This window comes from Mustela putorius, unplaced genomic scaffold (assembly GCF_011764305.1).
Source record: "Mustela putorius furo isolate JIRA1106 unplaced genomic scaffold, ASM1176430v1.1 tig00003836_pilon_pilon_pilon, whole genome shotgun sequence".
In the NCBI taxonomy this organism is placed as follows: domain Eukaryota; kingdom Metazoa; phylum Chordata; class Mammalia; order Carnivora; family Mustelidae; genus Mustela; species Mustela putorius.
The window spans coordinates 26,676,485-26,690,499 of record NW_025421989.1 but is presented as its reverse complement, the minus strand read 5'-3'; the positions used below and the strand labels follow the sequence as shown (position 1 = coordinate 26,690,499).

Genomic DNA, 14,015 nt, shown 5'->3' with positions numbered 1-14,015 from the left:
TTATCACAATGTCTTATATTGTCTAAGAACTATATAAGAGTCTTATATTCCATACAATACTACATTTTAGTGGTGAGATATTGAGGTTGATTTGATAGGACAATGCCATTCTTATTTAGAATGTACATACTGGCTCCTTCTCTTTAGAGTGGGAGGGAATTGGAGGGTTATAGATGAAGTCTGTGTAAACAGTGGTTTTATCAACATAGTGAACCAGAGAAATAACACCTACCCAGATCAAGCAAGTCAAAGCAGCCTATATACCCGAGTAAGTGATGTTGTCCTTGTACATAGACATTACATTACACAAACTGTTCTCCTAAGTGAGGGAATTTGTCCGTTAGAAATTGTTCATTGGAACATTTGGACATCATGCATCATGTTAAAGATCCATAAATGTCATCTCAGTAGGGTAGATATGATGCATGGTAATATCCTCCCCGTATCTGCACAGGGTTCTTCTACTCACTGGATCGTCATGATGCATTGCATCAGAGAATCCCATTCTAGTGCTTCAGAGACAGTAGAGAAGCCCCTTGGGAGCTCTCCTAAGTCATTGCTACAAGGACTAAAATACCAGGAGACCAGTCATTCCTAGGGCTTGACAAAATACCCTAATCTCTAAATGAATCTATTTATTATGCGGTTGGTACAGTGTGAATATAGTATCTCATGATTGAATATATATTCTTATTATTTTAAAAAAGGGTCCATTTCTGGTTGCATGATGAGTAGAATTTAGAATCCAGCAGTGTATTTTTTTGTTACTTTGCCAATTCAGAATTACTTTGGAAAGTTATAGTATAATATGTACTCTGGAGGCAAGCAACCCTGGTTATGTATCCCAGGTTCCTCCATTTTGACCCATTGAAACTTTGGCAAGATGAAACCTCTGCAAGTTGTTTTCTCACATGTAAAATGAGAATTCTCCAACTATACCCCATAGGATTACTTGGTAGGAATAAAATTATCATTATGTAGACAGAGCTTATCACAGGATTAGGCACCTAAGAAATGCTCTATAAATATTAGTTATTATTATTATTCACCCATTCACAAGTGTTCATAGTTGCAATGGCACTGTAATAGAGCAAATGTCACTAACTGCACCCTAAACAGAACAAGATATCTTGTAGTTCCCATGTGTCTGTTTCTTTGCTTTTAAATGTTCTCATTTTCCAACTTGCACTTGACTATTTCATATAGGCGCTTCGAGGAGAAATTACACCTCTGAAAGAGAATGTCAGCTACGTCAATGACCTTGCTCGTCAACTCACTACGTTGGGCATTCAGCTGTCACCATATAACCTCAACATCCTGGAAGACCTGAACACCAGATGGAAACTTCTGCAGGTAGGCACATTATGAGCATTGCAGTTCCTTGATACAACAAGAGGATATATGGCTAAATCTTGTTTGTAAGGTACAAGAAAAGTAGTTTCTGTGTGATGTTCTGGATAATATTTTGTGAATGTAGAGTATTTTATACTATTTAGTAACTTCCTACAGAAATTTTTTCAGACCTACTAGTAATAATTTTTTTAAACAACTTAAAGTTAGACTTTCCTATATCTTGCAATAAATATGGGAAATAGTGCAGAATCATGACAGACGGACTTATTTACTATCATACAATTACTTTGTACTATTATTGCTTGGATTCTTTAAACATCTTTTATCTTTGGAATCCTAATTCAAACAACAGTCAATGATAAGACATATTCTAAAATCTTTTTTAAAAGAACATGTGAACCATGAGAGACTATGGACTCTGAAAACAATCTGAGGATTTTGAAGGGGTGGGGGTGGGAGGTTGGGGGAGCCAGGTGGTGGGTATTAGAGAGGGCACGGATTGCATGGAGCGCTGGGTGTGGTGCAAAAACAATGAATTCTGTTATGCTGAAAAGAAATTTTTTTTTAAAGTAAAAAAAAAATGATTCTGGGACAATAAAAATAAATAAACAAATAAATAAATTTAAGAAGAATAAGGGGAAAAAAAGAACATTGTGGGGGCATCTGGGTGGCTCAGTGGGTTAGGCCTCTACCTTCAGCTCAGGTCATGATCTCAGGGTCCTGGGATCACGTCCTGCATCGGGCTCTCTGCTCAGTAGGGAGCCTGCTTCCCCCTCTCTCTCTGCTTGCCTCTCTGCCTGCTTGCGATCTCTCTCTCTGTCAAGTAAATAAATAAAATCTTAAAAAAGAACGTTGTGGGTGCCTGGGTGGCTCAGTGGGTTAAGCGTCTGCCTTTGGCTCAGGTCATCATCCCAGTGTCCTGGGATCAAGCCCAGAGTTGGGCTCCCTGCTTCGTGGACAGTCTCCTGCTTCCTCTGCCACTCCCCCAACTTATACTCACTCTCTCTCTCTCTCAAAAATAAACAATCTTTTTAAAAAAAATATAAAAAGAACATCCTATCACAAACTTATATATATGAAGGTTTTTCATAGGTTTGCTGAATAAATATAGGACCAGAAGCATGCTCAAAGTCACACTTACTAGCTATGGGACCTTGGGCAAGTTATTTAAGCTTTCTGTGCTTTGGTCTCTCATCTGAAGAAAATGTGGATATTAAATGTTTCTAAAATACCAGTCTATTATTAGGACAAGTAAGTCAAAAGATGTGGGAAGTGCTTAGAACAGTATACATAGTTACATAGTAAATGCTGTATAAATTCTAGCTCTTGGTGTTATTGCAGTTATAATGATGATTATTATTATAGCATACAAGTTTTGGAATCAAACTTACTGAGTGACCTTGAAGCCACTTGTCCTCTCTGATTGTCAGTTCTCTCGTCTCTAACATATTTGCTGTAATAGTAAACAAATTAGTTCACGTAGAGCTGTTAGTACAGTACCTGGCTCATAATAAGAACTCAGAAAATATAGTGTGTGTCTCTGTGTTCCCCATGTGAGGGACACTGTGTAAAATACCCCAAAACCCTCAAACTGATTTTACTATGGAATTAGAGAATTGTTTTGTCTCCCTCTCCAGTTTCATAGGGTGCAGACATTATGCTTCTGAGAATGGAGAGGAAACTGAGTTTAAAAATATTTGTTTTCAGTGTTTTAATAGGAAAAAATGATAAAGCAGATAACTTTTTATATTGACAGTCCGTTTAGCAGTGTGATTGAAAATCCTGTTGAAGAATTGCTAGATCTTTCATAAAAACAAGTTCCAAATTCAAGACCTCTTGAGATCTCCTATAATGTAATTCTTGTTGTGATGGATAGTTTCAAAATATTTGTATGATAGACTGTTATAAGGGACATTGACCAAAGCAAGCAATATAGCTAAGCAATTACATGCCTTTCTATGTCTATTAGTTTCATAGTGGCTAAGTACTATTAAAACCTTATCAACTTCATCCTTAGTATGTTTTTTTTCTTTTCAGCGTAACAATATTCATTGTTTTTGCACCACACCCAGTGCTCCATGCAATCCGTGCCCTCCCTAATACCCACCACCTGGTACCCCCAACCTCCCACCCCCGCCCCTTCAAACCCCTCAGATTGTTTTTCAGAGTCCATAGTCTCTCATGGTTCACCTCCCCCTCCAATTTCCCTCAACTCCCTTCTCCTCTCCATCTCCCTGTGTCCTCTATGTTATTTGTTATGCTCCACAAATAAGTGGACGGGACTGGAAGAGTATGTTTTCCACTTTAAGCATAAATAAGAAAAGTAATAAATGTCCATGGAAAAGCAGTGGCCACATTTGTTCTCTTTAAGCACTCTTGAACTGTATCTTAAAATTTCTTTTGAAGAACCAAATGCTGAGTGCCTGGGTAACTCAGTCGGTTAAGCATCTGCCTTTGGCTCAAGTCGTGATCCCAAGGTCCTGACATTGAGCCCTGCCTCAGGCTCCCTGCTCAGCAGAGAGTCTGCTTCTCTCTCTGCCTCTTCTGCTCCCCCTGCTTATGCTCTCTCTCTCCCTCTCTGTCAAATAAATAAAGAAAATCTTTGAAAAAAAAAAAAGAGCCAAATGCTACATTTGCCTTCAGAATGTGGTATGATTTATGATCGTGGCACCTAAGGTTACAGATGAGATCAAAAGATTATGACTGATAAGGAATTTTTTTTAAGATTTTATTTATTTATTTGAGAGAGAGAGAAAGAGAGTATGGGGGTGGGAGAATCAGAGGGAGAAGCAGACTCCCTGCTGAGCAGGGAGCCTGATGCAGAACTTGATCCCAGGACCCCATGATCATGACCTGAGCCAAAGGCAGTCACTTGACCGATGGAGCCACCCAAGTGCCCTGATAAGGGAAGTTTTTAAAGATCAGTACTAAGTGAGTCATTATAGTAGCATTCTTTATTTAGATGTAAAGTATGAGAAAATATTAATAGCCTAAGTTTTGCTCATTCCTTAGAATGAATAAAGACTTGGTTATAATTGTAGGGAAGTACATTAAAGGAGTTGATGTAGTAAAAAAAGGACGGGAGTGAATAGTATTAGCCCTGACTTCAAACTGAAGCTCATTCTTTGACCATGTTATCTTCAAAAAGCCTTTATCCTCCCTCAGCTTTAATTCCCTCATTTATAAAATGAGGCAATCCATTTGGACTCAGGTCATATCTAGCTCAATCCTATGATTCTATTTCTGGATATCTGAGGAGGAGATATGCATATGACAAAATTTAGTTTAGAATCAATACAGTGGCTTCCTCTATTCACGTTATAGAGGTTGCTCATGGGGAATTGTGTTTTTCCTTCTTTCATTTTAACTTTTAAACCCTTCATTCCAAGCCCACATATACACAGCTTTCTCATACTAAACAGCTCGATGAGTTCATGGTACATGCTCTTGTTGTAGCAAATTTCACATGTTGCTATTTTTGGACATGACCTTAAGGATAATGCTTGAAAAGTGTTTTCAGCAGAAAGCTGATAAATCCAAGGTTTGGGGTTGCACATAATTGAGTCAAATGGATTTCATTTTTTTTCTTTGACCATAACTGTAACCAACCTGCTATATTATAAATGGGAGTCCTTGTTCAGAAAGTGAACAAAGCAAAGAAATGAGGTTCACATCAAATAACTTCATCCGCATTACTGGCAGAGCAAGTCATATGCCCTGTTAACAACATTTTACAGTTAGAAGAATGTAACTGACCAAAGAATCACCTACCATCTGTGGAGGGAAGCTGGAGCCCATCATCATTATGACATTCTATTTCTAGAAAAAATAAAAAATTTAGTTGTTTACAATGCTATGTCAGTTATGACATCTTGATAAAAAAAATTAGTACAAATTCATCTCTGCTTCTTTGTCTACTGAGACAGAGAAAAATTAAGAAATAGAGAGTTGGAGTAGTGGGAAGGCACATATAAACCTAAGAAAACCTCTTAAATTTGGGCAAAATAGTGTAATAGAAGAAAGTGAGTTACACAGTACCAGGCTCTATCTACTTGATACCAGAATATCCTGGGTTTAATTAGACAACCCATTAATTTTTATTTTAAAAGAAAGCCATACTGGTTTGTTGTTTTTTTTTTTTTAGCTATGTGTAGTATCAGTCAAAATGATAGAAACAGATAAACCATGTATATATGACATCAACAGCAGAGTAAGACACAGTCTTGATTTATCTATATATCAAAATAGTGTAAAGAGAGCTCAGAATTTATTTGGAATGCACAAATAGAAGTTTAGAGACATTGGTTTCCCCGTTTGAAACTCTGTCAGAATAAAATCCTATTTTCTGCCTCAGAGTGGACTCACTGGTTAAAATGTTTGCCCTAGACCATGTGACAATGTGTTTTGGGCATAGGAAACCGTCATTCCTTGTAGTGAGGAGTTTTCATGTACATTCCCTCATTTAATCCTCATAACATAATGATGATGCCTTACAATTACATATTATCACTATTCTTTTTTACATGTAGGGAGACTGAGGCTTAGACAGAGAAACTGACACGGTCCCAGTCACAAGCTTGTAAGTGTCAGTCAACGTGCGAATCCTCTCTTCTGAACTGTGACCACCCCACAGCCCCTTCTGTTTCCTCTTATCAAAGTCCTGTTTAGTTTGGACTTCACAGAGTCATACTTGAAAGCTAGTTAGGGCATCATGGGCATGAAATACTTCACTCTTTCCCTGCTTCTCCCCTCTTTTGAATAATTCTCAGGGATATTAACTTTGAAATCTCCCTTTTACGAACCAGTGGATTAATGAGCCCAGCTCAGTGTACCCCTTAAAATCCCACCGGTAGTTTCAAATATAAGACATTAGAGCATTACATTCTTCATTGTCTTTAGAACTCAGCAACCATCTTAAAATCAACCAAAAGCTACTTTAATGAATTAGTTCTGAAAGCAGAACCAATGCTAATATTTGACCCAATAGAAACGAGTATCAAAACCAAATGGGAAGAAAATTAAACTGATGATAAACTTTTCTAATGTTGAAGCAATGGGTATATGTATAGCGACATAATCATGCGCTTTACTCACCAAGCAGCAGTACTATAGGGGATATTCTCCTCCAGGGAAGTACCGCTAGGGGATGTTCTAACCGTTTCTCTGCATTACGAGTAAACCCATGAAGAGCAACAGAAGCTGCAAATACACTTTAATATAAAGAGTACATGCTTTATTGACTGTGGGATGTCTGGAATGTAATCACTTGAAAAATATTGAACATGAAGATATTTCTAGGCATGATATTCTTTAAATATGTTTAAGGACAGTATCATGAATTATGTATGCTTTTAAAGGTTTCCTAAGATTCTTCCGAAGTCATGCAGACAATTATATACTCCATCTTCACATCTGTGTTAACTTTCTGTCTCAAGGATGTAGACCCTCATCTTCTGCAGATCCCTGTGTACGTAGCAGACACTGTAATTGTCCTATCTGGTCCAAAGACATCCTAACCAAAATCTTCTTTCCTGCTTATGCCATCCTGGGAAGAATTTTATAGATGGGTTTTCTCTTAATACTTCCATAAAGCCTCACTCTTTCTCCATGTTATAAAAAAATATGCTATTGTGACACTAATACTATAAAAGTGGTACCTTTCAGATCTCTGACTTATAAATTCTACAGTATTTTCTGACCAAGAATTTGGTCTACATAATCAACAAAGATGAGTAAGACTGTAGAAGGACATGGGATCATATGTAGCTGGCCAACAGAAATATTTGCATGGCTATGTTTTCTAAAGATTTAACCAGAGTTTTAATTGAAAAATTAAAAATTCCAGCAGAGCAGCTTATGATTTTTACTTTGGTGAGATAGGTTTTGAAAGCAGGCTGCTGTCTATATATATGTGTTTGTCCTTATCATTGAGCACAGGATTTGATCCTTTCAATGTGTTGACAGATTTTGAGCGTTTTCTTCAGACTCTTTTCTTTATTTTTAAGGCTACTGTACTAAGCATTTGGCATTACGGGGTCCCTTCTAGGCGGGGAGCCTAAGTGAGCTGTGCCATCTGCTCTTACAAATAATGTGGACCTATTACTAACTGAGGGTAAGGAGAGGATATCTGACTTCAGTCCCTTTGGTTGGGCAAACGTTGTTTCTACCAATGTCTTCTTAGCATGTCCTTTCTTGGCTGTTTCTTTAATAATACCTAAAATGTTTCTGCCTGTGGTTAGACCTCAGAACCCAGGAGAAAATGATGAGACTAAGGCCATTCTCAAAGGAAACGTGTTTTCCTCCATTAGTGGTTCTCAAATGTTCATAAGCATCAGAATCACCTAAAGACTTATTAAATCACTGGGATCCACTTCCAGAGTTTCTGATTCAGTAGGTCTAGCTCTGGAGTTGGACATTCTGCCTTCCCAGCCAGCTCCCAGGTAAGGCTGATTCTGCTGATCCAGGGACTACACTCTGAGAACCATCGTCCTACATTAAGTTGGCCAAATACGGCCAACCTTAAAAGATTTTAAAAAGTGTCTTCTGTAACATACTTTGAAAAAAGTTTATGGTCACACTGTGGAAAATAAGCCTAATGCCATGCAGAAAATTCTGTATTAGAGGAGTGTTACAGTGCTACAGCAACCTGGAAACCGAAGCCCTTAACTTGTCTTCCAGGCAGAAAGAGGAGGGTGAAGGGAAATTTCTCGTAGATTCCTTTTAGTAGGATTGAGATGTTGTTAAGTGTCATATACATATCAGGTTTCAAAGACTCGGCACCAAAAATAAAATATTTTTATACTGGTTACATGCTGAGGTGATAATATTTTTATGTATTTGGCTAAGTAAAATATATCATTAGAATTGATTTCACCCATTTTTGTTTTTATGATTATTCATCCTTGGGTATTATTCATGAAGACGAACAAAGTGAGCCTGTTGCTTCAAGTAAAACAACGGGCACTGTTTCTTTTTACTTTTTTTAATGTGTCTACTAGAAAATTTAAAATGGCATATTCCTCTCTCATTATGTTTCTTTTGGATAGTACTGGTCTACAACAAAAAGCTAGCATAGATGAGATTCAGCTGCAGAGCTCATTAAAATACCCTCACCACCACCCTTCTCCCGCCCCAGGATGTAGGAGGCATTAGGTGAACCCTACGATTCCCTCTTTCTATCGAGGTCCTGGGAGAATCTGTTGAGATGTAAGTAGTACTTCCATCATGAAGGGATCCTCTAGTTCTTGGAATGTTAATAAGGGATCCACGGGCTTGCAAATATTGGAATCCACTATCCAAAAATATTGCAGTGCTGTAGGAAAAATGACCCTAAGGCATTCTAAACTGTAAGTAAAAATATTTCAACTACAATGGTAAGTTTGATGTGTCCCCTGACTGGAGTTTTTTAAAAGCTGAAAGGGAAGGAAATGAGAAGAACAAAGAGGAGAGAATGTGTTTGTTTTAGAGAAGGCTAGCTCACAGAAGGATTTGTTGACATTAGGAATAGAATGACTCATGAAAAAAGGATAATTAAGTTCTAAGAAAACATCTTCTCAGTGAGGAGAGAGCAACCATTTATGTTTAGCCTCATCTCTGTTTAAAAAAATAAATAAATAAAAAGGAAGTGCACAAATCCCTTTAAAGCTTTGAAGGAATGAGGAATGAGGAATGGGTGCCTCTCAAAAGCCCAGGATAGCTCTGGCCCTTAGAACACACTGAGGTCAATGTGTACTGTCAACCTTACCTTCGTTTACCTCAGCCATTGTGGCTTCCAGTGTTTTTACAGCCAATTGAACGTTATTTAGGAAGAATGACACTGCAATTGCCTAGGTAACCTTGAAAGTAAGGTTGACCCAGCTGCTCCAGATTGCAGCCTCGACACTCCAAAGAACAGTCTAGTTTTCAAGGGCATTCTCTGTTGTGGGGGGTGGGGGGGGATGGGGAAAGGTCATTGCAATGTGTGGGACTAGAGGGAGGAAAGTGAATGATATAGGGGGTGTTACCAAAAAAAAAAAAATTATATGGGATACAAAATGAAGCCAGTGGAAGTCAAAGAAATATTTATTGGTTGAAGAGAATGAAAGGCATATTAATTTTGTCCGAGCTTTTTATAAAGTGAATCCAGACCTTCATGAAGTTAGGTTATCTGATTGCATGGCCTCTCTGTCCTCCTTAATTCCTGATTTGTTTTCATCAGGAACTGTTTTTGCTAGCTGTGAAGTTAGCCACTGTGGTAATCCATATAGCTATTGTCGTGTTTTAAAACATGTCACGTGCCCCTGTGAAATGTTTAAACAGCAGCTTTATGGACGCCCGTATTTCTTTTCCTTTCTTAGTACCGCTCATTCCTTTTCAGCAACACGCATATCATCAAGAGTATTTAAAACTTTCATTACGCTCCTGCTTTCTTTTCCCTTCTTTCTTCTCCTGCAACCGCTGTTTGCCCTTCCCCCGATTTTTCCCTAATTAATTCTTTATTCTTTTAAGGGTCCTTCGTTCTGCAGCCGGACCTCCGTCCTCCGCCGCAGCCTGCCTCCGCCCCGCCTTGTTTGGGGCACTTGTTTTCCCTGGCTCTTTGCCTCATTGCTTTTCCCACTGTCCTGCTGCGTGTGAAGCACTCGGCCAGCAGCTTCTCCCATTTCCCATGCTACGTCACGCACAGCACTCAAAGGGCTGCTGTTCCCACATCTCCACCCCAAAGACTCCCCCTCTCCTCCTGCCCTGCACATTCCTCTAGAAATAACCCCCTTTCAGACCATACGAAAGGCTGAATGTTAAAGCCTACTCCACAAGGAACTCTGTAAGAAACTGGCTTATGAAACTCAGAATTGCTGTGTTTAAAGGTCAGTGCCACAGAGTTACTATAGTCTATCTTAGTGTTTCTTTTTATTTTTACCAGTGCTTTGGGGTCCTTAAAATAATGGTCATCTGGATATAAATTCTCTCAATTAACATATTCATTAGTTTCAAAGGTAGATATGTAGATGAAAAATATAATAAATTAGAAAATGGTGTTTCTGTTAGAAATACTCTTTTTACACACAGCCATACTTTATTTGGCCAATGGGTTTGCATCATAGAGATTTGAGAAAAGAGTTGAATTTAGTGAGAATTATGCATTACTGAAATTAATAATGAGCACTTACGTGGCAATACTGCATGCTATTCACTTTTCCCAGCCCTTTTACCGGTACTAACACTTGTAAGCCTCACAGTTACCCTAGGAAGTAGATTCTATTTTTATCTTCATTTTACAGATGAGGAAAATGAGGAACCAAGAGGTTAGGTGGCTTGTCTGAGTTCAGTAGCTGGTGAGAGAGCCAGGATTTGAACCCAGGCAATCTGGATGGAGAATTTGTGAGAACTACCAACTATACAATGGCTCCTCTCTGACAGAAAGTGAGACTGACATGATAGTATTTCCTCTTCATTTACAATTCAGCTCTTTCAACAAAAAAACACGACTTCCACCTCACATTTATTACTTTGTCAGGAATCACCTACATCAAGAGTTTAGGAAATGTGGGTTTAAAGTAGGATGATTATATGCATCTCAGACCACAGTCTCAGGAGTAGATCGTTTAACCCAGAACCTGAATCATTCACAGATTAAAAATGAGACTCTGTCAGGGTACCTGTGGGTTCAGCTGGTTAATTGTCCAACTCTTGATTTCAGCTCAGGCCATGATCTCAGGGTTGTGAGATCGAGGCCCGCATGGGGTTCCTCACCCTCAGAATTTTCTCTCTCTCCCTCTCCCTCTGCCCCCACCTCTCACTCTCTTTTTCTCTTCCTTTATCTCTCTCCCTCTCTCTAAAAAAAGAAAGAGAGAGAGGGAAAGAATCTCTCATTTATAGTACCAGGAAAACTTCATCACCAAACTCCTCCTGAAATGAGCAGAAACACTCCTTCATTAAATAAATATTTTCCAGGCAATAAATATTTTTCTGCCATCTACCCGCTGCCAGACTCTGTGTTGGATAATAGGCATGCAGTTGTGGAAAAACCAGATACTGTCTCCGCCCTCATGGCGATTACAGTTTCTTGGGAAGATACTCATTAATAAAGAAAAATCTCTCACATAATGATTACAAATCGTGGTAGGTATAGTGAGAGAAAAATGCAGGGCATATATAGTGAGGACCTGTCGTGTGTGTGTGTGTGTGTGTGTGTGTGTGTGTTGCTGTGACGGTGAGAGTTAGGGAAGGCTGATCAGGAATACTTCCCAGAGAAAGTAGCCATTTAACCAGAGCCTACAGGATGGACACAAGTTAACTAACTGGCTTTTCCATTCATCTGTAGCTTTTATTTTAAATGGCCTGGAGCTTGTGACTAACTATAAACAGAGTAGTAAAATTCTACTGTGCAAATTTAATAACTAGGAATCATTTGAAGTAATGGACTGCAGAGTTAACATATAATTAAGTCATATTGGAAGATTTCTTATCACACTGTATCACAGAGAGCATCCTGTTTGAATTCTTCACAGCACTTATGAAAATCTGTAGCAACGTGTGTTTGTTGACTGATTTATTGCAAGTCCATCTCCGGTCCCCAAGGGGCAGCTCAGTGCGGAGCCCTAAGCATTTTATCTACTGACACGTGGCAGTGTCTACATAGTAGGCATTCAGTAAGTATTTCTTGAATTGCTGAATGCATGAAATGAAGTAAAAAATGTTATTAAAAACTATAAAATAAATGGAAAGTTGTACCACAGGGGAAAAATTAGGAAATGAAACTATCATTTCTGAATAAACAGTATTCATGCCTAGATCTGTAGATTCATAAAGTTAACCAACACTTAAAGAATTTTCCAAAGATTCCAAAAAGAGAAATAATTGACCAAAAAGTAAATATTTATCTTTTCCTTTATGGTGAACCAGATTCACTCATATCCTAGACTTTTTTCAGCGATTAATGAAAAGTGTGCTCTGAACAACATGGAATATACTTAATGTTACCTTTGGAGGAAATTAGATAAAAATAGCTTCCCTTTCTTCACCTCTTTTTTTATTGGAGGTCTAATTAACATATAACATTATATTCAAGTATACAGCATAATGATTTGGTACTTATATATATCGTGAAATAATCACCACAGTAAGTCTAGTTCACATCCATCACCATGCCTAGTTACAATTGTTTGTTCTCATGAGAATTTTTAAGATCTACTCTTTCAGCAAGTTTCAAAAATGTAATACACTATTGTTAACTATTGTCACCATACCGTGCTTCACATCCCCATGACTTACTTACTTCATAACTGATAGTTTGTACCTTTTGACCCCCTTCCCCTTCACCCATTTCACATCCACCCTCCATCCCCCACCTCTGGTAGCTACCGGTCTGTTTTCTGTATCTGTAAGTTTGTTTTCTTTTTAGATTGCACATATGAGATCATATGGTATTTGTCTTTCTCTGTCTGACTTATTTCACTTAGCATAATGCCCTCAAGGTTCATCCATGTTGTCACAGGTGATAAGATTTCATTCTTTTTTATGGCTGCATAATGTCCCATTGTGTATATACAATCTCTCTATCCATTCATCTGTCAGTGGACACTTGGGTTGTTTCCATGTCTTGGCCATCGTAGGTAATGCTGCAGTGAATGTCGGGGTATGTATATCTTCCTGAATTAGTGTTTTGGTACCTTCCCTTTCTGATAATAGCTTTCTTGAGGTATAGTTAACACATCCACATTTAAAATGTACAAAATGGTAAGTTTGATAAATGTATCAAACTGAGGGACACCTGGGTGGCTAAATTAGTTAAGCAGCTGCCTTCGGCTCAGGTCCTGATCCCAGGGTCCTGGGTTCAAGTCCTGCATAGAGCTCCTTGGTCAGTGGGGAGTCTGCTTGTCTCTCTGCCTCTGCCTGCCACTCTGCCTGCTTGAGCTCTCTCTCTCTTTCTCTGACAAATAAATAATAAAATCTTTTAAAAATGTATATATCTGAGAAACCATCACCACATTCAAAATAGTAAATATAACCATACCCCCAAAAGCTTCTTTATGCCCCTTGGTAATCTCTCCCTCCCGGCCCTCCACTGCCTCCAAGCAACCACTGATCTACTTTCTATTAATATAGATGAATTTGCATTTCCTGGTTTTATATAATTGGGATGTACAGTCTTTTTGGTCACATTTCTTTCCGTCACCAGAATTAATCTTGAGATTCGTCCATGTGGTTACATGTATCAGTAATTAATCCCTTTGTTGTGAGCAGTATTCCATCTTATGGAAACACTCCAATTTGTTTATTCATTCACCCTTTAATGGCCTCTTGGGTTGTTTCCAGTGTGGGACTTTATAAAAAAAGCTGCTCTGAACATTCATGTAGAAGTCTTTGAATGGACTTTGTTTTCATTTCTCTTGAGGAAATGCTTGCGGGAAGGAACAGCTAGATTTTGTGGTAGGCATGAGCTTCATTCATTAAGAAAATGCCAGACTCTTTTCCAAAGTTGTTGGACCATTTTACATTCCCACAAACAGTGTATGAGAGTTCCAGTTCCTTTGTATCCTCTCTAAAATTTGACTGTGGTCAATTTTTAAAATTTTAGCCATTTAAATAGCTACATGGTGGTATCTCATTGTGGTTTTAATTTGCATTTCCCTAACGGCTAATGCTGTCTTCTGATTACTGTTGGCATGGTAGAACTTTTCTCA

The 14,015-nt window shown here is 38.4% G+C and overlaps 1 protein-coding gene across 5 annotated transcripts in view; it reads left to right on the top strand.

Annotated features, from left to right (window-relative positions):
* The window catches only part of DMD (dystrophin), a 2,119,021-nt gene that overhangs the window by 1,801,744 nt on the left and 303,262 nt on the right, over positions 1–14,015 (top strand). For all 5 annotated transcript variants that reach the window (XM_045089435.1, XM_045089434.1, XM_045089436.1 and 2 more), the window contains one exon: positions 1,207–1,353. In XM_045089435.1, coding sequence (XP_044945370.1) covers positions 1,207–1,353 — 147 coding nt within the window. The remainder of the gene's footprint in view (positions 1–1,206; positions 1,354–14,015) is intronic.